At 41.8% G+C, this 27075-nt stretch overlaps 1 protein-coding gene across 3 annotated transcripts; it reads left to right on the forward strand.

Annotated features, from left to right (window-relative positions):
- Positions 1-144: 144 nt before the first annotated feature.
- Positions 145-26872, forward strand: klhl17 (kelch-like family member 17). Of its 3 annotated transcripts, none has more exons than XM_080443667.1 (12): positions 145-311; positions 6940-7204; positions 9617-9738; positions 10714-10935; positions 13452-13568; positions 14389-14620; positions 15242-15386; positions 15692-15859; positions 17104-17192; positions 19284-19357; positions 20444-20625; positions 23017-26872. In XM_080443667.1, exons 2-12 carry the CDS (start codon positions 6991-6993, stop codon positions 23243-23245), a joined length of 1794 nt encoding a protein of 597 aa, XP_080299793.1. In that variant the 5' UTR covers positions 145-311; positions 6940-6990; the 3' UTR covers positions 23246-26872. The 3 variants fall into 3 exon arrangements, with proteins under 3 accessions (XP_080299793.1, XP_080299792.1, XP_080299794.1); XM_080443666.1 differs by lacking the exon at positions 145-311 and adding an exon at positions 2570-2754; XM_080443668.1 differs by lacking the exon at positions 145-311 and adding an exon at positions 2570-2754 and having other exon boundaries at positions 14389-14602.
- The last annotated feature ends 203 nt before the right edge of the window (positions 26873-27075 follow it).

A 27075-nucleotide genomic window follows, 5' to 3' on the forward strand; every position in this document is an offset into this window, starting at 1 on the left:
CTACATTGCAGTATCGATACTTTAATTAAATACTGAGTACTTTTTCCACCACTGTCGGCAATACACGAGAAACAAAATAATTGCACTGTCAAACCACCAGTGTGTCCACATAGAACAAGCTGTGTTGTGATGCTACACGTGATGTCATGTTGCAATTAAATGATTATCTGTATTCACAAGACAGGAGATAGCTAATGAACAGCAGTGAATGAATCCACCCTACTCCATAGAATTATTTATCCAAGCTGGGAAAGGTTGCTATCAGAACACGATTAGTGGTGCTGTCATTTCGACATCGAAGACGGCTGCTAGTAAGTCTTTATTCTTTCTGGCTAATAACACATATATAGCACATCATATCATCCATAACAGCCAAGTAACATTTCGTTGGAAAATAAGATGCGATACTCTGGATGGTGGAGCTTTGCAAAGCCAAGTGTACAGACCTAAGGCAAAGGCACAATGGCCATAAAGACGTTTTTGTTGTCTGTCTGTCTGGATGGAACGGTATTGTATTTCCTTAGCCCTGATACATGACATAAGTCATGGATGATCTTCAAAACAGTGTTTGCTATTTGTCCCTTTTTATTCTGACCATCTACATAAACGTTCAGATTTCAAACATAAAGTGCTTACCCCATGGCCACGGATGTTACAATTATGTACGGATCCTCAGCAGTGCCCGTATCTTCCGTATTGTACAATAAAAAGCATTTTAATCCGATTGGTGGCCATTTTCTCCGTATTTTCGCCTCTTCCAACTACGCGACCCTATTGGTTGAGAGGTGTATTGCACTCTGATACATTACATTATAACTCTATGAGAAAATGGCCACCGATTGGATTAAAATGCTTTTTATTGAACAATACGGAATATACGGGTACTTCCGAGGGAACGTACATAATTGTAAAATCCGTGGCCATGGGGTAAGCACTGTATATTTGAAATCTGAACGTGTATGTAGATGTACGGACCAAAAATGGAAAACATTCAAACACTATTTTGAAGATCATCCAAGACGGTCATGACAGATGAGGCTAGTATTTCCTCTGACCTAGCTGTTACCTCTATTCGTAGAATTAAACAAGACAGTAACGTTACTAGTGATTTATGTTGAGCTTGGAAAGACCAAATAAGACATGTGTTAAGATTTGTTTGGAACCTTTCTGTGGCAATACCTCTGCCGTGAATCAATTCTGGTGTGATTTTATTTGTCATATTATTTAGACTTGGTTGGCGTAGGGTGTTTTTTGGTGGTGAATATGAGGATTAATTTGTTGTTGCGGGCAGCCAAGACGGGAGGATCAACTCTGGTTTCTGCCCAATCGATCAGTGTTGCCAGGTTTTGCGAGAGAAATAAGCAACCAGGTCTATGAAAACTAGCCCAAAAGAAGCGAGTATGCTACATGAGCCCTTTAAACCTATTTAAAAAGAGGAGATCTACAGGTGAGCTTGAATCTTGAAGAATATGTTAAACATTGTATAAACGCAACTCTTGTATGGGGGTCCCTGGCACAAAATATTTTCAGATGGGGGGGGGGGGTCTGCACACAAATACATATTTGGGGGTCCTTGACATGAAAATGTTTGAGAACCACTGGTTTAAACAACATTAGGAAGCAAGCCCAAATAAGCAACTACACGTTAGAAGCAAGGCCAAGAAAATGCAACCTTCAAAACTACCAATATTTAAGCAACTTTACAGAAAAACAAGCCCCAAAAGTCGCTTATAATAAGCAGACATGGCAACACTGCCCCACCTCCCTTGCGTACTGGGTACCGGGGTTGTTTAATCGAGCGCATCCAATGTTTGGGACATGCGTGTGCTTCCTTGAATGACCAGGCAGTTAAGGTCGTCCAAAAACCATGTAGACAGAAAGATGTCACTAAAACATCTGTATGTAACTGTTACACGCTGGCAAAAAGAGACTTGTTTGGCCCATTTGCGCTGATCAATGTCTATGCGGCCATTGACTTTTTTTTTATGACCAGAAGAACAGCTTTGTTGGAACAATAGCAGATTAGCAGGTGCAGCTCCACCTTAAAAAGGGATGTCACCCAGTGTTGCCATATGTTGTGAGAGACATAAGCAACCAGGTCTTAGCCTCGGTCCCAGCCTCACTTATCTGCGAAAAGAAGACCAGGTCTAGGAAAACAAGCCCAAAGGAAGCAACCATATGATATGAGCAATTTAAACCTATGCATCGGCTATTTGAAAATAGCCGCTCTACAAGCGCTTGTAGATCTGCTATTTTCATAAACCCATATGGAATCAAATATGGAATATTTTGAATATTTTTTGAATCATTATAACACAAATGCTCCCCATGGGCACAACACATTTTCATGAAAATATTTGAGAAATAATAATAAAAAAATGTGGAAGCAAGCCTAAATAAGCAATTACATTTTAGAAACGAGCCCAAAAAAAAATGCAATTAACCCGCTACTACTATTTTTACAAGCGACTTTACAGAAAAATAAGCCCAAAGTAGCTTATAATAAGCCGACATGGCAACACTGATGTTCATGCAGTTTGCATTTACGTCAACAGCATCGAGCTCTGCACACACACAGTCAGTCACATACAAGACGCTTTCTTCATATCTCGTATACTCCAGTCAAAATATGGACAGATAGCCAGGCAGTGGTAGGCTACACACATCCATCCGAATGCGACAGTGACTGATTCGTCCTCATCTTTGAGGAGAAGTGGCTCTGCTGCTTAACGATAACCGCTTCACAGCCAACGGGTAAATTTCTATTCTTTCCTCTCATCCAGCCTTTTGCTGATTCTAGCTAGTGCATTTCAACATAGTGTGTGTGTGTGTGTGTGCGGGGGTTGGGGGATTGCTCCAAACCACACGAGAAAGCTTGATACATGAATATAACGAACTGCCCCAACATTCATATGATTCTGAGGGACAATATACTGTGTGTGTGTGTGTGTGTGTGTGTGTGTGTGTGTGTGTGTGTGTGTGTGTGTGTGTGTGTGTGTGTGTGTGTGTGTGTGTGTGTGTGTGTGTGTGTGTGTGTGTGTGTGTGTGTGTGTGTGTGTGTGTGTGTGTGTGTGTGTAATTGGTTAATATATTTTCTAGGCAAGGACAGCCTGGCATCTGCTTTGGGTCCTTGAATGGCAATAATAACAATGTAATGATCTGCTTAAACTGTGTGTGACAACTGTGGTATTGCCTTGAAATTAATCTTGCATCCACATTCAAATGTCTCAAATTAACTCCTGTCAATTGTTTGGGCCCCAGCCCTCTAGCACAGGGGTTCGGGTCCCAACATGATTCTTTTTTTGGAGGGGGTATAGTTGTAAATGAAGTGACAATGTAAGGACTTTTAAGACCTTTTTAATACCTGAAAAGAAAAAGACCATTACTGCATCAGAAGTAAAAGACCATTACTGCATCAAAAGTAATCAACAAACTATACTATTAAAAACTGGTCAAACATTGGCCAAATAGTCAAATAATATAAGAAAGAGGCGACATTTTTGAAAGTAGCCGATCTACAAGCTCGCAACTGCTATTTTTGCAATATTTATCTGTGGAACCGAGTCAAACTAAATGTAATGCCTTAACTCCTACAAATCCAAGTGCTTGTCAGCGTGGGGAGGTCCCCAGTTCAAATATGATTATTTTGGGGGGTCGCTGCCTGAAAAGGTTGAGAACCACTGCTCGAGCACGTGAAGGTAACCTATCTCTGTTGTTGGTGTGTTTTTATGGTCTGTTGTGTGTTGGAAAGTGGGATACATGTCGCTGGGCAGCTGTGGTGACATTTGAGATGGTCCCTTATCAGCACTTGGACACTCACACAGTGTAGGCCATTTGTTCAAAGAGTGCTTCTTTCACCATGACGATAAACACCAGATGCTAAACGTGTGTTAAATACTGCAAAGATATTATATTATGCTATTTGACAGGGGTATATCACATGGAGAAAAAAAATGAACGTCAATACCCTGTACCGTACTGTTGTAAATTTGAAATTGGATCTACTGATGTTTTGACTGTGTTACAGCCTGAAAGGTGTTAAATTACTCAGACTTCAATCTATCATTTTGCCATCTGACATCTAGATGCTGGTTGCTGCGTTAGAAAGGCCAGATTGCCCACTGGTATACATTTTCAAGATTGGTTTAACTATTCTTCTTCTTGTGTTTAATTATTTTTTTGTTTATCTCCTACTTTTTTGTGTTAGCCTATATTGAAAATGTAACATTGAGTCATAAAAAATGATTGGTTTAACTAGACAATCTCTAGATGACAATGAACAGAAGCACAGAAATCCAATGATCCATTTGTACACTCAGAGTTAGATTAATGCAGGAGACTTTGTTTTCAGTATTGAGATTTTTTTTAAATTGAGATTTCCCCCCTGAAAAACACGAATCAGCAATCAAGTGCTTCCTTGCACAAGATCATCTCAAGCAGCAGTATTCTTTCTTCTTGCATAATTCAGATCAGCTTCCTTTGGAATCAAATGCCCACTTTTCTAACAAATAGGCTACTGCTGCCTTAAATTAAGTATGGCTGTGTGGGAAAATAATCGGTTGCTTTGGTCTATTTTAGCACGTTGACATTTAGGAAATGCTTGCCTCCCTCTGGTCTCATTCTTCATTCAAGCTACTTATGCCAGATTGTCCTTGTTCATATCTTCTCCCCTGTGCTTTTGGGCTAAAACAAAAAAACTGTTAGTGCTGAGGTAGCCCTGAAACATGACTGTCATGACAGTCATGGTGCCGAGTCCCCCTGGTCTAAAGTTGTGTTCGATTTTTTCACATTGCCATCTCTCACATAAACATAAACGTTCAGATTTCAAATATAAAGTGCTTACCACGAGCCACGGATGTTACAAGGCGATGCGGACCGCGATGAGTACCCGTATCTCCCGTATTGTTCAATAAAAAGCATTTTAATCCCATCGCCGGCCATTTTCTTTTTTTGTTTTTTTTTGTTTTGTAATGTATCGGAGTGAAATACACCTCCCAACCATTAGTGTCGCACGGTTGAAAGTATCGGAGACAATTTGGAGAAAATGGCCGGCGATGGGATTAAAATGCTTTTTATTGAACAATACGGGAGATACGGGTACTCATCGCGGTCCGCATCGCCTTGTAACATCCGTGGCTCAGTGGTAAGCACTTTATATTTGAAATCTGAACGTTTATGTTTATGTGAGAGATGGCAATGTGAAAAAATCGAACACAACTTTAGACCAGGGGGACTCGGCACCATGACGCTTGTATACAAGCGTCATGTGAACCATGGCTAGTGCTGAGGTACCTATAACTGTGGTCCATAGCGTTATGGACCAGAGCTAAGGTACCTATAGGCTTTTTTATTAATTAGAAAACAATGAATGAGATGCTATGTGGCAGTTATGTAATATTGTTATGAGTGTTCTCCTGCAGAGAAATGAATGGATAGTTGAGGCTACATACTGTACATCCTCCTTCTACCTGCTGTACTGCGCTGTCTAATGGCTTATACTGAGGCAATGCATCATGTTTTTCAGTTTGTTATTTTGGTGACATAGTCACAGTACAGTGCAGTATAAATTAAGCTTAATAGAAGCTTGAGTGTGCCAAGGGTTTGGCCCTCAGCTAGTCCGCAGTTAATTATGGCTCAGTTATACTTCTTGGTAAAGAGGCAACGGCTAGACAAAATAAATAATTGTTCTTGTTTAGTCTAATCAAGAGTTGAAAACCCCAGAGTGGTGCAATGTCAGTTTTGTGCTATCATTTTACTTAACCTTATTTTATTATAGCGAGGCATAATTTGCTAACGACGAAAACGTATGATGATTGCCTAAAGGGCAAGGACACTTTGGTCGTGTAGTAATACCTTGCCATGATGTAACTCCAAAGGTGGGCGAGAAATACACAAAATGGTTGTTCCATTGATTAGAAATTGATAATACAAAATATGCTCCTCATTGACTTACATTTGTACGGTGAAACCGCTCCCAAAGTCAAGACACTCTCTTAGCCCATAAACAAATGCAAACAAAGCTGAGTCTGACAATATTGATAGAACATCACAAAATCCGGTACTGTTTTTTATTTTATTTTTAATTATAATTTCAACTTCCATCCGGATTTTGTGATGTTCTATATTGTCAGAAAACAAACGTTTTGTTGCGTTCATTTACAGGCTAAAAGAGTGACTTTGAGATCTGTTTCACCATACAATGTAAGTCAATGAGGAGCATATTTTGAATTATCAATTTATAATCAATGGAGCAATTTTTTTTGATTTCTCGCCCACCTTTTGGAGTTAACATCATGGCAAGGTAACTACACAACTTAACAAACAAACATTTAATAAAGGTAGACTAGAGCCCGCACTCCAACTGCATGGTGAAGGCAACCTTATTTGAATACAAGTTTGACAACGTTTCGATCCACAATGGATCTTCGTCAGGTCAGTTTTGAGGTAACTACACAACACAAACCTCTACCAAAGTGTCCTTTGCCTTTAAGCCTGTTTCATACTACCTATACAGCCAATCTACAAGCTCAAAACACTTGCAATACTGCTATTTTCGCCAGTGACACTGCGGGAAACAAGATGGAAGACTCTTTCAGTAGAGTGATAAACAGTCCTGTTGAAAGTGACCCTATTAATATTATTGTTATTTGCCATATTGTATGCTTCTCTTCTGTATTTTCTTTTATCCATGAATCACTTAATCCCTATATACTTTTTGACCAGGTGTCTATAGTTGGCCTCCTACTTTTTTCCGTCTACACCAAATCTCCTCGGCGAAAACAATGTGACACGGTGTGAGCTTGTAGATCTGGTATTTTCGCCAAAAGTTTGCCCCAGAATAGGGATGCTAGGGTTCATGTGGTTAATGCACCCATTTATTTAGTACCATGATGAAACATTTTACTTCATTAACATGAATACCCCTTCTGTGTGTTCCAGTTGTCCAGCGTAAGGCCCAGGCAAGAGCCGGCCACCGCCACACCAGGCACCATGATGGAGGGGGGCATGCAGTTGCTCAACCGCGACGGCCACAGCATCTCGCACAACTCCAAGCGGCACTACCACGACTCCTTCGTGTCCATGAACAGGATGCGACAGCGTGGCCTGCTGTGCGACATCGTCCTCCATGTCTCCAACAAGGAGATAAAGGCGCACAAGGTGGTGCTGGCCTCCTGCAGCCCTTACTTCCACGCCATGTTTACCAGTAAGTTCAAGTTCCACTAAAGCCCGTCTCTGTTGAACCTGATGTATACTTTCGGATGTACACCAGTGTCCCCACCAAACATAACGGATGCCATGTGTTGTAAGCTTGTAGATCTACTATTTTCGGGGCACGGATCGTATGACAGGATGAGTTGGGCATTACTGCGTATCGCTGTTCTTTTAGTGTCCTCCCACGCCGCCTGGAAGCCATTTTATCACTTCTTAACAAGACACAGCAGGTGGCATGTCTCAATATGTTTCATGCTCTGACATCAATCTGTGCTTCATTTTTTTGTTGTTGGTGAGGAGTGATTTTATTTATTTAAATGTTTTTTATGACTGCTTATTTGTGGACATCTGCAGCCGAGCTGCCTTATCCTTTCAGCATCATCGCTTCCTTCCTCATTGTGGTTTTCTTGCATCCTCTCTTCCTGTCTGGGTCGCAGGTGGTCACATGAGGTGTGCGTCTCAGACTTCTCCCTAAACCCTCCTGCAGCTCAGAATAGACCTTTGTGAAATAGTACAGTATCCCCCCAGAGACTCAGAAGACTGGCTTAGAGACTCTGCTTCCTGCTCTGATCTGGCCAGCTTACTAGTTTGGGCCAGAGCTGTTACACCTCCAATTCAGTGAAACTCTGCACTAGTTGAAAGTAAGTGATAAAAAAGGGGGTAAAAAGAGAGCTGACAAATGAGCTCATATCTGGCAGTAGTGCAGTGTACATCTGGAGCTCAGTTAGTTAGTTAGTTAGTTAGTTAGTTAAAGTTTATTTCAGTCATAAGCCATATACACATATGACATTTTGTACAATAAAAACAAAACAATTAAAAACAAAGCAGCACAAGACTGCTAGACGAAAAGGTGTAGCCTGAAGCTTTAGCTTATAGTGCCTACCCTTCTTGCTTTAAATAAGCTATATAAAACGGAAAAAAATTATAAATATATACACTATATTTGCTATAGCAACGTATATAATTATTATATTAATATATTTCATTACCATATTAATTTTATACATTTTCTTAAATTTGCAGATAGAATTACACATTTTTAAATCATTTTCACAACCATTCTATATTTGTATCGCTTTTGCAGATACACATTGTATTGTTTTTTTATATTTGTTCTGGCCTTAGTTACTTTAAGCATATTTGTTTCATTTACTATCAATTATTACACCCATCTCCATCTCATCATTAATTTAAATTTTTGCTTGACAATTTATTTTCCTTATGCCAAATATCATAAACTTAGTTTTACTTCAATTCAGTGATTATTTATATCAAACCACTTCTTTAGAGTTGTCAATTCTCTCTCAACCGCATTCAGGAGCTGCTCCAAACTCTCCCCAGAACAATACAGGTTGGTATCGTCCGCAAAAAAGACATATTTTAACACATTCCACGCCAGAGTTTAATATCATAATGTACTCACCAGTGCCAGCGATTTATTGTTGTTTTTTTGTTTTTTTCACGTCGCCACAGACCTCGCTAAATACCTTTTAAGATCGCGCGTTAAACTGTTTGTAGACACACAGGGTAGCTGTGTGAGTGGCCCAGAGAAGACCGTTTCAATCGGCGATCGTCCATTTTGAAGTAGTCACGGTTTATGTTAAACAGCAATCAGCGAGGAGAAAAACAACAACCGAGATAATGGAGGATTAGGGGAAGATTTAGAGCGGAGGCGGGTGGGAACGAAAATCTCCGGATACGGATATTTCCGTTTCCGGGTGTGCTACAATGAAATGTGTCACTGCGAGGGAGGCCTACAATGAAATGTGAACCTGCGAGAAAAAAAAGACCACTTTGCGTAGATCTACGCGACTGGCACGCTGCGCAATTATTTAGGTTCGCGTAGATCTACGCGATTGGCACGCAATGTGTTAATAGGGTAGACACTTAACAAATATCATTTATGTATAAAAATAAATAGCTTTGGACCAAGTACAGAACCTTGCGGGCCCCCGTATGTTACCCTAGCTAACTGAGATTTTTTATTATTTAATTGAACATATTGGTTTCGGTCGGCAAGTTGACCTACAGTATGGCAGTGTGATGAAATGACGGTGGTGAATGAATTCAGTATATGTATCTCCATAATGAAGGCTAATATGTAGATTTGGTAGATTTTTGACAGCTGGTACTGGTACGCATAGTTAATAATAGATAAGTGAACCTTTTTGAATTCCTAATTATTTACTATTATCACTCTTGTTATTTAGCTATTTTTGCTATCTTGCAATGCCCTAGGATTTTACACTATAGTTTGTAGGATGCAAAAATACAATTCTTGAATCTTGAAAATGTCCTGAGTTCATTTCCCCAAATGACATGTCAATGCAGCGCTTCTCAATTGTCTCATTATAAAACAGAAATGCAGTAGATTTGACAACACGTGTCCCATGTGTTCATACAGATGAAATGTCAGAGAGTCGACAGACCCATGTGACCCTCCATGACATCGACTCATCGGCTTTGGAACAGCTGGTCCAGTATGCTTACACAGCTGAGATAGTGGTGGGGGAAGGCAATGTCCAGGTAGGGAAAGCTGTTTCTTTAGTTTTATTTTCTTTCTTTTTTAAGGTTATTATATGTTTTTCTGCTCTAATGAAGAAAAGAGGGGTCTCATTCACTAAGCTCGGTTCCGCTCATCGTTTGTACTTGCGGTATGTGCATATACGCAACTTCCCAAGAGTCCGATTCATCAATCTTTTTTTGTCCATGAATTTTGACGGACATACACTCAAACTCACGTCTGCTCGGGAGCAGACTTATATGGGACCAAAGCTTGCGTATGTCATTAGAATGCCGTTTTCTTCATGCAAAATCAACAATAGTGCCGAACCTCAAATAAAATAAATATTTATGTTTCCAACATTTGTCATCACATATAAAAGAAAAAAGATGTCAAACGATCTATTGCTTGGATGAACATTATAGACATGATGCAAATGCAACCGATTTTATTCATTTTCAGTTGACGCATTTAGTGCTGAATTATTAGGTCCCTCAGCGAGTGTGGCCACAGTTTCGTGATTGGACTTTCCTGCCAACTCCATTGTCGTGCTATTAATTTATAATATTGACCACATCACATCACATCACAATGCAGTCTCACCATCTGATGAGGATACAGTATGGATGAAATGTAGCTGTGTCCATTACTCCACTTCCAATTCCGATATAGGACAGTGGAGGATATGTACGTCCAAGGACAGATTTCCCCTCAGTAATCAATAAATCTCTGAACAAAGATTATCGGATGTATTGGTGATTCCAGCATCATCTTTTTACCTCGGTAAAGGTCTGACTTACAAACAAAAATGAGATACAAATTAAGGCTCTGCACCTCCCACTTCAGAATTGACATATGCAATATACATGAAATGTACGACCAGGTTAGTGAATGAGGCCCATTGTATCTCAACAAGCGAAAGCAGACTTGATGGATTAGTTTAAATTCTGTTTTATTAAAGCTGTCAGTACATGTCCCATAATTGCTCCCCTCCCTAGACATTGCTCCCAGCAGCCAGCCTGCTGCAGCTCAACGGGGTGCGGGACGCCTGTTGTAAGTTTCTCCTCAGCCAGCTGGACCCCTCCAACTGCTTGGGAATCCGTGGCTTCGCAGACACACACTCCTGCAGTGATTTGCTCAAGTCAGCCCACAAGTATGTCCTGCAGCACTTTGTGGAAGTGTCCAAGACAGAGGAGTTCATGCTGCTGCCACTGAAACAGGTAACACTGTCACGGATTCCACAGTCTTCACAGAATCCCTTGCTGATGTACTGCGGTTTTCTTGTTCAAATGTGGCATAGTCATTGTGAGAGATTAGCACCAGTCACCACTCTGATGCTGGTTCATTTTAACTGTGGCTGGGAAGTTTTTCTTCTTTCTGTTTGTTCGCAGCCAATCATGATTTTCAGCTCCTCTGATACCAAATACAAATTATCTGGCAAATCAAGTCGGTGGCCAATTTTGTGATTGACTTTGAGTTTTCTTCCATGTATTTTGTGTCATTCCGTGCCAGGGATTATGATTGTGTTTTGCGACAATCCTTCAGAGTGGATTGTTGTCGTTTGTGGTTAAATAACTTGATGCTATACAGTATTTCAGTATGAGACAAAATGAGAAGCCCTCATTTAATCCCCTTAGTCGCTTGGTGGATTGCCAAAAAATATGAACAGATGTACATTAGCATGAGCTTAGTTTAACTTCGTCATATTGTTAATCCCCATTTCCTCACTAACATGAGCACAGCTTGTTGTGTTCTAAACCTTTCCACTTTTCACTCCATAGACTCCTCAAAATGGGCAACAGAAGTGAAGTACACAGCAAAATTCTAAGTGTTAATTTATTGCTGAGCATGTAGAAATGGACCAGGTGCATTTTATACTCAGTTAAAATTCATTAATTCATTAAGACGGCATCTCAGCTACCTCAACTCTCTGCGTCAATCATTGTCTCTTGTGGTTTAGTCGTCACACGGTGATGCCATGCAGTACCTTATCTGGAACGCCATCTTAGCTCGGTCTTATTCATCACTTATTCATCAACCATGCGTGGCAGTGGCTATGCTGTGCTGAGGGTCATGTGCTGCCAGTAGTAATTAAAATAAGCTAGTGATGTTTTTCCACAGCAGCCGTTGTGCTCTGTACTATCCTCATAGCGTATATGTTTACTCCTCTGAGGTAGTGAAGTTTTGTAAGTGTCTCTTATACACAGGATTTGCTGTGGTAGAAGTCCTTTGGGAACTTGTGTGGCAGTGAAAAAAAAGTGTAAGCTCAGAAGTTGGCAACATTATTGTCTCTTATCTTTTCACCTCTTAACAAATCCCCACATGTCTACAGAGACTCCAGGAGAGTTCAAATGATCAGCTTAGTTATCACTGCCTACAGTATGTTCTCTTAGGTCCTCGGACTGGTACCGCTGTTGGAGCATGTACAGGGAAGTTTCCGATGCAAAGCTGCATAAATGCAGTTTGAAAATAGACTGTCCACTCTTCTTTTAAATATCTTGTTCTATTTGTTTTCTCTCTCCTTTATTTAGTTTACTGCCCCTCCCTACTCCTGCAGCTGTTGTGTGCCCATCAGAGCTCTGCACCAGAGCTGGATTATTTGCCATCCGCTCCTAGCAACTTTGAGCACACAGAGCTATGAAACTTGCCCCTTATTTCCTCCCATGGACTTTGAGGGAAGCAGCATGGCATAAAGGCACTGTTAGCATTACATGTTAGCCTACACAGTTGAGAATACAGCTTGTTAACTTAGCTCTGTCTGTTTAATATACTGTATGTGTTTAATACTGCATATGTAGGTAATCACTGCAGTAGGGGGAAAAAACTGTTTTGTTTAATCACACATCCCTGACTTGAACTGCAAATGGAACAAGGATGGAACAAGCACTTTTACATTAAAACCTGGCCTTCTCTTGAGTTAATATGCTGCAGTATGTGCATGCAGAGGGGAGGGGGGGCTGCAGAGACGGGCAGTAGCAACAATAGTGGTGGTGACTGAGGATTAGTGGATGCTGTTCCTGTGAGGCTGCTAACTATTGCCCCGATCCGGGCAGGCAACAGCAGCTGGCCACCGTGTCCCCGCCCAGCCTGGCCCTTTTCTGGGAAAGGTGCCAGGCGACTCACCATTCTGTGACTGCAGCACACAGCATGCCCCAGACCATCCCGCACTTAGTTGGTATACTAAATATTAACCACCCACGCTGAGATGTGGCTTAATGAAATGTATTGTTTAGATTGATTTAAAAAGTCCATGAAGAAAAGTTAGAATTACGAATGAAATTCAAATGTCCATGACTTATTATTACCATGCATATCTAGCCAACATTGACTGAGGGGTGGATGCTGGAAATGAAGTTGAAACGGAACAATCTGCATGCCAAATAGCTCCTGTGTAAAAGGATTTTTAATTTGCGAGAGTGACGTTTTGAGCAACATGGCTGTGTCTTAGGGAGAGCCTTGTTGCTCGAAATGTCACTCTAGAAGATTAAAAATCCTTTTAACAGGAGCTATTTGGTGTGCAGACTTTTCTGTTTCAACTTAACTACTGTATGTAGAAAATGTTAACGAAAATAAAGCCACTTAACAGGAAAATGGTTCATGCGCGATATAAGGCTGAAGCTGTGAATAGACAATGACGTGATGTATTGATGCTGGTATGGTGTGGTTTTGAATTGGTTGTACTCACATCTTATTATATGACATGGCTCTTTCCTATGTACTGTGATTCTTCATCCAGGTGTTGGATCTGATATCCAGTGACAACCTGAACGTGCCGTCAGAAGAGGAAGTGTACAGGGCCGTGCTGTGCTGGGTCAAACATGACGTAGACGGACGAAGGCAACACGTACCCTGGGTATGACTTGACTGTTACAACGTTAGTCATCAAATAATTGGTTTATGAATATGTCATAAAAATGTCAATACTGTAAATCGTGTTTACAACTTCACCTGTATCTTCTTTGTTCCAAATTATAAAATGAATAATTATGCTTTCGACTGCTGGGTGAACACGACGATGGAATTTTGCAAGATGTACTATTGTCTTTACCAGTTCAGTTTGGCCATGTGGTTAGAGTGTCCGCCCTGATATTGGGAGGTCGAGGTTTGATCCCCGGCCGGGTCATACCAAAGACTCAAAAAATGGGACCCAATGCCTCCCTGCAGACACTCATCAAGGGTTGGATTTGGGGTGAGTCCCTGCGACATACTAGCGTCATGTCCAGGGGGTGTACTTGTACATCAAGCTGCCTCACGCTACAGAAACAGGAGATGGGCTCCTGCCCTATGGGCCTCATGGCTCGGCAAGACTTACTTACTATCGTCTTTGATCTATTCTAGACCATAAAATTGTTCAAGAAAATAAAGCCAATCAAATAAAACATTATTAACAGACTCATAGATAATGAAAATAATTGTTAGTTGCAAAACCCTACTTGAATGTACAAACACGGTTCCACCCAAGTGTATGTGACTTGTGTGTAATACAATTTCCTTGGTTTGAATTTGACAATATACAAACAAAGCACATTTTGACTGTAGTTTCTTTCCATTCTCTCTACCTACCTCATTCACCACATTATGTACAACACCATACTCTGATCTCAACCGGACCTCTCCAATTCTCCTCCTTTCTCAAAATGTTCCACCCCCCCCCCACCCTGTGCTCACCACAGCTGATGAAGTGCGTGCGCCTGCCACTGTTGAAGCGAGACTTCCTGATGAGCAATGTGGACACAGAGCTGCTGGTGCGTCACCACACGGAGTGCAAGGACCTGCTGATCGAGGCCCTGAAGTACCACCTGATGCCCGAGCAGAGGGGCGTGCTCAGCAACTGCCGTACGCGCCCACGGCGCTGTGAGGGCGCTAGCCCTGTACTCTTCGCCGTCGGTCAGTGTGCTCCCGAAGGTACCCACTAGGGTACACTCTCTCACTAGTTCACAATAACATGACCTACTGCTAAATGCCCAAATAAAAGATACGATACGAAATGAGGAATTTGCACAGTAAGGCTTCTTGTCATGCTGTTTAGCTGTGATATGCATTGTTCAGGCATGATTTAGGTAAACCCTAACCTCTTAACTCATTCACTGCCTCTGACGTAATTGACGTAATATTTTTTTTTTCTTTTTTTTTTTACCCAAAGACCAAGGAGATATGATTTTTCGAAGATCTAGACTCCCATCCACTTCCTTGTTAACTTAAAACTTAAAAATTCTGTATCTCGGCTCCTGAGTACTTTTTTTTTTCAATGAAAAATCTCTGGCAGTGGGCAAACGCGGCCAGCAATAATTGTGGCAGTGAATGAGTTAAGGATCATCAAATTAGGGCTGAAACTATCGGCCATCTATGAACTTGTAGTTCTGCGATTTTCATCCCTTCTTTTCTGAGGCGTTTCTTTTATTTTGGCATCTACCTACAGTACATGTATTGTACAAATGCATAACACAAACAAAAACCATATTTACTATTCTATACTACTCTGTCCTTCATTAACACTGGGATCTCAACTGATAAACCTTGCTGTAGGTGGAGGCAGCTTGTTTGCCATCCATGGAGACTGTGAGGCCTACGACACCAGGACAGACCGCTGGCACATGGTGTCTTCCATGTCCACTCGGAGGGCACGGGTGGGTGTAGCGGCCATCGGTAACCGACTATATGCTGTGGGAGGGTGAGTGGCAGCCATCAACGGACTGACCTTTGACGTAACAGTAGCGATTGTGAGCTGATACACTATATAACCTCGATAATGCATGCAATGTATGATGTTACGTTATATGATAATATAAACATTAGGCTTTATCGTTTGTTATCATGGGCTATGATTGTGCAAAAACAGACTTTTTCAAATAGATTTTCGGTGTTCTGATATTGCATATTTTTTTCTTTCTTTTTTCTGGGGGGGTCTAGACTTTATAGACACCCCCGGTGGGGGTGAATATGGTCTACTAACGTCCATAATCGTCCTCTGTGTAGGTACGATGGCACGTCAGACCTGGCAACCGTGGAATCCTATGACCCTGTCACTAACTCTTGGCAACCAGAGGTTTCCATGGGAACGCGGCGGAGCTGTCTGGGTGTGGCGGTGCTGCATGGGCTGCTGTATGCTGCTGGGGGCTACGATGGAGCTTCCTGTCTCAATAGGTACACACACACACTGGCACCATGGTGTTCACTTATGTTTTCATAGCAGCCCAACGTGGCACCATCTGAATTTTTGGAATTAACATACCTTCAGCCAGAGAGGGCCAAACTAACTGGAAAATACCCTGAAGTACTGTTTGAAGGTTGGAAGGGAAATCTGAAAACACTTGCATAAGTGAATGCTAATTGTTCGGTCAATTAATCACTTTGCTTATATGTGACACAGTAAAGTGCTGAATAGACATAAAACCTGGAAATTAGTTAGCAGTATTGTTCCGGTTTCCTCGTCTCATGTTTTTTTTAATGGGTTTTAAAAATGCCTGAAATAAGGTCTGTGGTGAACACAGGCTTACGTTTTGTTCGACAACATAACAAAAGTCAATAAATAACCCACTTTCTTAAAAAGGTGGTTGCTAACAAGTGTTGGAGACATGTCATCACGCCGACAATCTGGGAACCCAGAACCAAATGAGAAGGAAAAACAGCGCCCTCTGCTGTTTGTACTATCTCACTTGGCTCTGGGACAATGACGACGTAGCACCCGTGCGCAAGGAAACCGGGGTTTTGGTCTGCCTTCAGCGTTTCACTTCCGGTGGTGCGACCGTTTTCATTCCCACTAACAATATGTCTACACGGAACACTAACACCACTTCTCCCAGAGAACATGGATCGTTTTGGTTATAAGCCCACTTGTTTCTATGATAAAAGAGCAAGTTAAAATGTGAATATCTTTTCGTGGTTTTGTCTGCTCCGCGGACGCTATTGTTAAATTAGTTTCGGTTGGTTTCGAGTGGGGAATGATCGGCGGACACGTAAATCCCGCCCACTACATTTGATTGGGTAAAGCGCGGCCTGCTTCCTGATCTGAAGGCACGCCCACTTGTAGCCCAGTGTGTACACGTTATGACGAACCTTCACGACAGATTCCAACGCAGAGCAGAATCTGTTCTTGAGAGATTATCACGCCGAAGACGCAAGCTTTCGTGGTGGTGACGTTGAGCCGTGTGACCGTGGTTTAGTTTGTTTATGGCCCAACGTTTTTTTTTACTTCTAGTGATTTGTATTCAATGCATTTATGCTTCAAAAATAATAAAAGTGGTGCTCATTCCTCCCTGGACTGCTCTGTTGTGAAACAATCTGTCCTCCCTGGACTGCTCTAGTGTGGAACTACAAACATAAAATAAAATAAATAAATCGGTGTGAATTTCAGCCTGATTGATGTGATTTCATTCTGCATCCCACAGTGCAGAGCGGTATGACCCTCTGACCAGTACGTGGACCTCCATTGCTGCCATGAGCACGCGCAGGAGATATGTTCGTGTAGCTACTCTGGGTAAGAGCTTGACACACACACACACACACGACCATGTCTTCTGGAAAGCACTGTTAGCACCAGGCTATGTGTATATACTCTGCAGGCTATGTGTATATACTCTGCCATTAAGACCTGAAGCCGATTCTACAAATGTCTTCTAAATCCCAACACTATTCTGAAAAATATCAGTGGTGCTCAAACTTTTTCATGTCAAGGACCCCCAAAATAATATGTGTTTGGCCCGCCGACCCCCCATCTCAAAATATTTTGTTCCAGGGACCTCCAGAAGCAAAGATTGGAGTTAAAAATGTTCGCTTTAAAACAATATATTCAACGATTTGCACACATTTTCACGCGCTACGAGCTTGTATATCTGCTATTTTTGAATAGCCAAAGTGTAAAATAATGCTTCTTTGCAAAAAATGCCACAGATGGGTTAACACACACACACGACCTTGTCTTCTGGAAAGCACTGTTAGCACCAGGCTATGTGTATATGTTACAGGGAAATTGGCATTCCAGGGAAATTGGAAAAGGAGCACTTGTTTTTACCACCCACCCAGGCAATTCTGTAGAACCAACGCTAGAGGGCAATGAAGCCACACGCATGCACATGCGTGTGTGTGTGTGCATGTGTGCGCATGTACATGTGCGCACGCGTGTGCGTGTGCGTGTGTGCATGCGCACACACACATGCACACGCACACACGCACACGTGTGTGTCTTCGTGGATAGTAACCCATATAAAGATCTATTCTCCCCCTATCGGGTTACAACTCGGACGGCGCTGATTCGACTAGCAGACCTTCGGCCGGTCGGCGCGGGCACTCGCGCTCGGGCGCGTCTCCTCGGCCTCAAGCTCTGCTGAGTCGGCGCGCCTCCGTCATGGACAATAACTATTATCACGTGTGCGTGTGAACGCGTGTTCAGCATTCCCCTAGCGTAGCTTCCTGGTTGCTATGTGGGGGGGAACAACAAAATCCAGGTCCGCGCGTCGCATCAAAGCCCCGCCTCGCGCCTCCTCCTCCTCGCGCCACCTCGTATCAAAGCCCCGCCTAGCGCCTCCTCCTGCTCCTCACGCCACCTCGTATCAAAGCCCCGCCTCGCGCCTCCTCCTCCTCCTCCTCCTCGCGAGCCTCGCGTAAAAAAAAGAAAAAAAGCAAAGCCCCGCCTCGCGCCGAAGCCCCGCGCCTAAAAGCAAGCGCTCCTCTTTCAATTTCCCTGGAATGCCAATTTCCCTGTGACATATGTTCTCTGCCTTAATTTACCCAGGGTGAGTTCCACCGAGAGCGACCTCGCTCCTTTAGGAACTTAACCACACAAACCCTAGTGTCCCTATTCTGGGTATGTCTTCGTATTAGGCGAACAGTCCGGGAATAGGTGAGCATTTGGCAAAAAAAATATCTAAAAGCTCGCTACACAACGCGTTGTGAGCTTGTAGATCAGTTATGTTTGGCAGACATTTGGTGTAGAGGGGGAAAAAGGAAGGGATCAAGTTAAGTATAGACCCCTGGGGGACGGGGACCCCAGTCAAATAAATTACAGTATATAGGGTTTAAGTGGTTAAGAACGCAGTTGCTGTGGATGGCAAAATTCACAGCTGAGGACACAGTTTAGCAAATTCCAAAGGAACTAAAACACAGAGCAGAAAATGGTAACCTTCCAGGGTTCACAGAATGGCTGCATACTGTACTGGCAACAAAGGTGAGATATGTCAGCAGCAACTCATGTGTTGTGTCTCCCAGCTGGACTATAGCTGTACCGTTTTGTTCACTGAGGTAGTTCCTCATGGACTGGTTATGTCAATTTATTAGTGTTGATCAAAAGTCTATTTCTGCATTGTCCTCGTCATAAGGATATGGATATGTGATAAAAAAATCTTTTAATAATTTTGGCATTGGTCGTTGCCCTTTGTATTATCCAACCTTGTGCCTTCGGTTCAGGCTGATAAGCCTACCCTCCGTTAAATAAACTTGAATGCTCCGGTGATCTATCTACATTGATTTCTACATTTTATTATGACTTTTTAAACTTGATTTGATAAGGGGGAGTTTGCCGTCTGGCGTTCAAATTTTCCTCAAACAACGTTCACTCTTTTTACCTCTCCAGATGGTAGCCTGTATGCAGTTGGAGGTTATGACAGTTCCTCACACCTCGCAACAGTGGAGAAATACGACCCCCAGGTAAACAGTTGCATTTTTGTGCTGATTAATTGTGTAGCGGTTGAGACGCTCGCCTATGGTGACACTTGTCCTGGCTGGCCTGTTTGAATCACTCCAGAAGACTTTCACTTTTGCCTTCCTCCTTCTCAACCTCCCTACTCTTGATGGAGGATCGGCTCTCCTTCAACAGCCCCCCCCCCCAATCCAATCCAATCCAATCCACTTTATTTATAGAGCACATTTAAAAACAACAGTGTTGAACCAAAGTGCTCTACACTCAGTAAAATACTAAAATAAACAAGAGAATCACACACAATGAACAAGACAACGATTGACACAATGCCTGGGGAAGCAGCAGCTTCTCAATCTGAATTTTCAAACGCCAAGGAGAACAAGTGAGTTTTCAAACGTGATTTAAACACTCAGGGTTTGAGACACTCTAACATGGGGTGGCAGCTTGTTCCACAATGTGGGCGCTATGGAGGAAAATGATCTATCTCCCCGTGTTTTCAACTTAGTTGCTGGGACCTTAAGGAGTGACTGGTCAGTAGACCTCAGGACCCTTGTACCATTATTGGGAGGTAGAAGTTCGGATATGTATAATGGTGCCAGCCCATTTAAAGACTTAAAGACAAACATTAAAGTCTTAAACTGAATCCTGTAACGAACAGGGAGCCAGTGTAGGGAGGCAAGAATAGGGGAGATGTGATCATATTTCCGTGCCCCTGTTAAGAGGCGAGCGGTCGCGTTTTGGACTAACTGTAGTCGTGACAAGCAGGCTTGGCTAATGCTAACATAAAGTGCATTACAGTAGTCGAGTCGGGTTGAGATTAAAGCATGGATAAGACGTTCAAAATCAGAGAGGGTTACAGCAGACTTGACTTTGGCTAAGAGCCTCAGCTGATAAAAGCTGGATTTAACAACAGAGTTTATCTGTTTGTCAAACTTAAAATCACCCCCCAAACAAACAAACAAACAAATCTAAACTACGCTAAACACTTATTTTGTCATCTGGGTTAACAACGTGTGGACAGCATTGTGTGTGAGTGTCACAGGTTAATGCTTAATGGTGAAACTTGTGCTTTAATGTGTTGTTAACCTGAGCAGGGCAACACATGGATCGCCATCGCCAACATGCTGAGTCGACGCAGCAGCGCAGGAGTAGCCGTGCTGGAGGGCATGCTGTATGTCGCAGGGGGCAACGATGGCACCAGCTGCCTCAACTCGGTGGAGAGGTTCAACCCCAAGACCAACACCTGGGAGGGAGTGGCCCCCATGAACATCCGCAGGTCAGTCTGCATGAGGTTTACGAACGGTTCACTACTCCTAAACACCAGTAGTATTTCACACGAAAATAAATAAATATTTATTACATACAATCTCCTCCTACATACCCAACTAGAAACAGTCTGCGTCAAGTAATTTATCATGTTATTTAAGCTATTAAATCACATGATGAAGTGTCCCTTTGATGACATCAATAAGAGGTGTCACAGGTTCAATCAATTATTTATGTTGTCAAAGAGACACTAATTTTCTTCTTTGCCCGTTTAGACCTGAGGCCGATTCTAAAAACGCCTTCTAAATCCTCACCTAAGTTTTCTGAAAAACAAATATGTATTCAAAAATTACAAAAAATATATGTTGCTATATACTGTACGCAACAGGAACCCTAAAAGGGGTCCCGTCTTGAAAGGTATAGTTACAAATAGGGGTTCCCGATGGACCACAATGGAAACAAGCCCCCCAGGGCTTTTTGTGTTATCTCTTTAGCATAGCTTTTAACAAAATTGTTAAAGTAATCAATCAATCTTCCATGGAGTATTAAATGCAGATCAGTTAAACTTATTAAAATAGCGTGGCCCCATAAACCTAAGTCTAACTTTGACATCTCATGCCAAATTCCCACCAGCAGCGGTAGTGATTTAGCGGTATCAGGCTTGATGTGTAACACGTCATTATGCTGTTGAAGATGACAGCTGCTGTCGGTAGATATTTACTATAACTTTCTATGATTTTATTTCACAAAATACTGACACAAAATGCACTGACAACGTAGCAGACCGCAGCCACAGAACCTCCTGTAATTAAGCATTTTATTTTCCAGAGCGACATAAAGGCTGTTAGTCTCGCTATCTTTTAGTTTTTTACTTTTTTCCTCTCACACATGCACGCACAACTTGAGATGATAGCTGTCGGTAGACTTAATAGCGTACATTTACAACGATATGAAAACACTCACAAAATACTTCAAAATATGTATTGTTATTCATTTAGTCTAGGCTAATAGATTTTTCCATTGAAAATACTGTCTTTTATGACAGCGTGTCATATTGTGCAAGTAGATGCGTCAATGTCATGTTTGTGCAATCCAAAATTGAAGAGAAGCAGGGAGCAGTTCAAGGCAGAAAGGAGCGCGGATATGTAACCTCTGTCGCACCGCTGGCCGTGCCTTTCGAAAGGATGTCGATTCGGTTCTGTGACTACCTCTGTTGCCAGCTCAAAGGTAGCACAACATTCCATGTCCATACCTTTTATACAGAACAGCGAGGGGGAATAACGGCATTCCTGCCTTGAACAGGCTGTGTAAAAGGGGCTAAAAACCGAGGGTAGGAGCAGAGAAACCTGACAACAGTTGACACCGCAGCACCATGAATGAAATTTGGTGCTGAAATTGAAATTTGAAATTTATCTTGTTGCTGAGAGGCTCCGTTTACACCATCCAAAACATTGCTCTATAATGCCACGTCTCCTTTTCATTTGTCTCTCAAGCCTTCATCAGAACCATTTTGACAGTAGTATTGTGGGTCATTTGAGTGACAAGATACAGTATTCAATTGCTTGGGACGCCTCATGGCAAAAGTGTGAAGATGCATGCCTTATGTGGCCTCTGCACTTTTCACATTATCAGTACAACTGGAGGATAACAGAATGCTGAAAGCCCCTTCTTGCCTGACTTATTTAGAAATTCTGCATGAGCACTAGCACTTTTGGAATAAGTGAGTGAAAGCTTGAGCAGCCTGTATCCAGCTTGGTAGACTAATGCCTAATGGCAAAGGAACAAAATCTGACTTGCATCAGATTAACTAGATCCTCTGCTGGGATCCATGTTTCTATATCTCTACACAAGCACAATATTCAGCGCAAAGCACTGCGTTATCAGTTTGCCCGGCTTGCCAGGGATATTGCTATTTACTTCTCTGTGCTCAGATCCGGTCTAAAGCCTGCCTACTGTTTCTGGTAATTTCCACAATAAACATAGATACATGCACACACAGACCGTTTCCGTATCCCCATTATACCAGATGGCTAGAGAAAAGTGCAGAATGAGTAGCCATGTAAGTCACAAGACGGAACATAGATAAATAAGCAAACGACCAAATCTTATAATTAACATCCGAATGTACAAACAAACTTTCGGACGTTTGGGGCCAGCCTTAATTTGGGCTGATAAAGCAACACTTTGAATATGGGCTTCGTGCCCCATTATCAGCCTCCATATACAGTATGGACATGTGTGTGCACCCGTCACAGACACACTGACAGACCGATGCACAACTTGAACTTTATATAGCCTAGCAGATCATCTGTGTGTGTGTGTACAGGACTGTCAGTTTTGCATCAAAGTTTTCCATCTGATCCAAATCTGACTCATCCTCTCCTGGTGTGCTTCTCCTCAGGAGCACCCACGACCTGGTGGCCATGGACGGCTGGCTGTATGCGGTGGGTGGCAATGACGGCAGTTCCAGCCTCAACTCCATCGAGAAGTACAACCCACGCAGCAACAAGTGGGTTGCAGCCTCCTGCATGTTCACTCGCCGCAGTAGCGTGGGCGTGGCCGTGCTGGAGCTACTCAACTTCCCGCCTCCCTCCTCGCCCACCCTCTCGGTTTCCTCCACCAGCCTTTGACACGGGGTCACCGCCCGGCTAACCTCAGCACCTGCCCCTGCCTCTGCTGCGACTGCCCAGACTGGCTCTGGGAAGAGACGCAACTGCTCTGTTTGATGGAGAGAGAGAGGGTGAGAAGACGAGACGGGTTGTGGGGGGAGGAAAAGTGAGATTGGGGAAGAGGGAGGGTGGATAATGAAATGGTGGGAAGAGGGTAGAACGGTTAAGAAGATGGGGTTCCTGGCCTGTTCTGGTATGCAGTGCACTCCAGAATTGTTGGCATCTTTTTTAGTAATGACTGAACAAACTATGAAATATAATATAAATAATATAAAATATAATATATAACACAAGCAATGAACTTTAACTACAACTTGGGTAGTAAAAAAATGGGGAGTCCGGGTGGGATGGGTAAAGTTCCCGCCCTTGGTAACAAACAATTGGCTGTGGCCGAGAAGCTGGCAGTGGAGGGCGATCTTTGCCACTGCACTAGCGACTCTTACAGTTGGTCAGGGTGCCTGTTCAAAAGGGAGCAGAACTGGGAGGGATAGCGTGTGTTAGGCCCTTGCACTGAAACTCCTCACAGTCAAAAGAAGCAGCTGGATATGTATCCGAGGATACGTGGTTGCCTACAGCCTCCCCAAGACCAACAGTAGGGATTGGCTGTGATGGGGACTATAGGCTATACATACATGGGGGGAAATTTGCTTAACGACTAAATTGGGGATATAATGTAAATAAATAAATAAAAACTTGGATAGAAAAACATTTTACAAAGTAATTTACAGGCATTTGCTAAACAAATCATTCTGATGTAATGCATATTTAACATTTCATTTAAAAGACCACAGTTTTCACCCTACTTTACCATTAACTTACTGTATGTACCAAAAAATGCATATCACTTGGATGAGGTTTCTCAAGATGAAGTGGTGCCACAAGAAAATAACCAGATCAAGAGATCTTGGCCTAAAATGTACCCATTAATTGTATTGAAGTGTAGTATTAAGGTGTGGTTTCAGGCCAAGATATTCCCTGTGATACCAGGAAAATCGAGTACCAAAGTCGAACCACACCCCCTGGATCATGAAGATTTTTTCACATTCAAAATCCCATATACTTTCTTTTTTAATCATGTAATATAAGAACTGTGTTCCAAAAATGATTTCTGGCATTTCACTCATTTTGGTTACGAAGCATCAACTGACGGTGAAAAAGTTACTAATTTATGCAAAGAGTAAGAAAATAAAAGGCCGCTACAAATTCACTACGATTCTCAGGCCACCAAAGCAACGTCATGTCTTGGATGTCTAGGCTTTTAAAAACAATTCTAAACAATACACATTTTATTAACCTTGAGGGAAATATTTGAAACAAGTATACTGTATCTATAAAACTGGAGAGGTTCACGCACTCGGAGTGAAGCGCAATTTGTATCCCCGCCAGGAAGTGTGGACGCCGGTCATCTTCATCTATGATGCATCTATGACATAATGACTCCATATTTGGACAAGGTTTTGCCCCGATCTGACCGATATTGACAAATAATAAAATAAAAGTGAAATATTTTTACAAATATTCCACAACACACAGGCAAAAACATATCTCCTCTTTTGTCTTAAGCCTGGCAGAGATAACAATGCTTTTAATTGGAACAACGAAGGTATGGCATGATTGAGACCAACTGCCTTTTTTTAAATAGTTGTGTTATAAACTTTCTACATACTGTTGGACTCTTCTTCGTCAAAGGGTGCCAATAACTCTGGAATGTGCTGAACCTATTCTGGAATTTGTGAGGCTCCAATGTACAGCTCTACCATACACATACCAGCTCCCTGTCTCTTGACCAATACAACAGAAAACTATGTTCACAGATAAAACCGATACATTATAAACATATTCACCTGTCTCTCCTCACACCCTACTATTTACTCACCACTCCAGTTTTAAGACACATTATTTCCCTTAACCGTGCCGGTCACATAAAAGTCTATCATGTGTACTGTAAATGTTTTTGGTTTGATATTTAGTTTTTTGTTCAAGTGTTTTCTTTTGATATCAGTTTTTTTTTTTGCAATATTATAATCAAAGAGAAAGTGTATGGTTTTACTTTAGGAATGTAGCTATAGACTGGTTCTGCCATGCATGTTTACTGGCATAATCCCCCAGCTAAGGGAATAAAATGTAGTGCTCCTGTGCCACACTAGGAGGCAGTAACAGGCTATGTTGTTCTACCTTCATCACAAACGTGCATGAACTCCAACAAGCTAGAAAACCTATGTCCTACATGCTACTCAAAATTGTAAATGACTGAGCCTTTTTTTTTACAAGATAATTATGTTGGATTATATTTCTTATTTATAACATGTAGAAAGAATAATATATTGTTTTAATAATGCTTTGTGAAGCAAATGGACCACATCTATGCCTCTTAAGAATGTTATTTTATTTTTAAGTGATGTGCGTATCATGGATGGAAGTAACAGAGCTGTCTATCTTGAAGTGACAGCCGTTCAGTTTCAGTTAGTGTTGTACATTTGAGATTTGTGATTTTGGTAGTTAAGAGGAAAGATAATTGCAAGCTAATTCTTGGTCTGCTATCAGTACAAGTTTTAAAATGCAGAATTTCATGCGCATTTCCAAATGTTATTTGTTCACTGCCACAAGCATGACTTAATGAAAGACGATTACATCATCATCATGTCCACAACTTATGAGCTAAAGGCTTTTGTCACTTGCTAGCCTGTTGGCCAATCCTAACTTGTTTCATGGGCAACAGCCATTCAAAATGACACAATGACGGATACAGCGTTGTGACCCACAGGACAATTTCTTATGTCAATTGTTTGCCTACTAACACTTGACACTAACCAGTAATGGTCAACTGTGTTGCTGTTAGAATACTGGGTGCTGTCATTTTCTCTAAAACACACTTCAAAGTACTGTCTTGTAACATTACCTCATCCTTGCATTGTTGAAATGGATCCAAAACTTACTCAACAAAGTTGATCTTCTCAACCTGTGCATCTTGCTGCAACAAAGCTATTATTTTGATGAACCAGGTATGGGAAAAGTGAAAACTATATTTACGATGAATTGATACTTGCACATTGATCTGAGTTAATTGATTGGGGGAAATGCCCTAATAAATACATAGGTCATTTTGAGTCTTTCAACATAGATTCAGTTAATATGTAGCGCGGTGATACCATTCCGAACTTCTGAGAAGTTTGACCTTTTTTTCCTTTTTTTGAAGGACCTTATGCGGCTCTAAAGCAACCCTAATTATGATTGTGTTATGCAGATGCTATTCTTCTGTATTGCTGGTATGAGGTAGGAATGGACCATGAGGGGTAGTCGTGCACACAACCACATAAGACCTTGGTCTCCATCCTATGGATCAAACTGTAAATATATGGAGAGCTTCCTCAACTTATGTTATATCCAGTTGTGCAATGTCCATGTGACTGTAGCTTTGTCAGTTGTTTTTTAGTTGTTTTTTTAGTTCTTGTTCGATGTGATGAATATTGTTTATTTATATGTTTGTTATTTATGAGGAAGGAGATACCTTAAAAACATTGAATTTTGCACTATTGTGAAATGGAGCAATACACTGTATAAAGTGGAATAAAATTATTTCAGGTGTGATTGTTGTTTTCTTACAGTTCTTCTTGCAGTGGAAAACATGCAAACATTAATGTGCAAACACACACACACACAGATAAATATTATGTTAACACCATGTGTTTGTTGCTAGGTTCACCATACAGCATTCAGCGTTCACCTTCCCAGCATTACTCACTGATCGGAGTGGACAGCTGAGCGCACTCACTTTACCCTCTGACCTCAGT

The sequence above is a fragment of the Gymnoscopelus braueri genome (genome assembly GCF_963280865.1).
Source record: "Gymnoscopelus braueri genome assembly, chromosome: 12".
Classification (NCBI taxonomy): Eukaryota; Metazoa; Chordata; class Actinopteri; order Myctophiformes; family Myctophidae; genus Gymnoscopelus; species Gymnoscopelus braueri.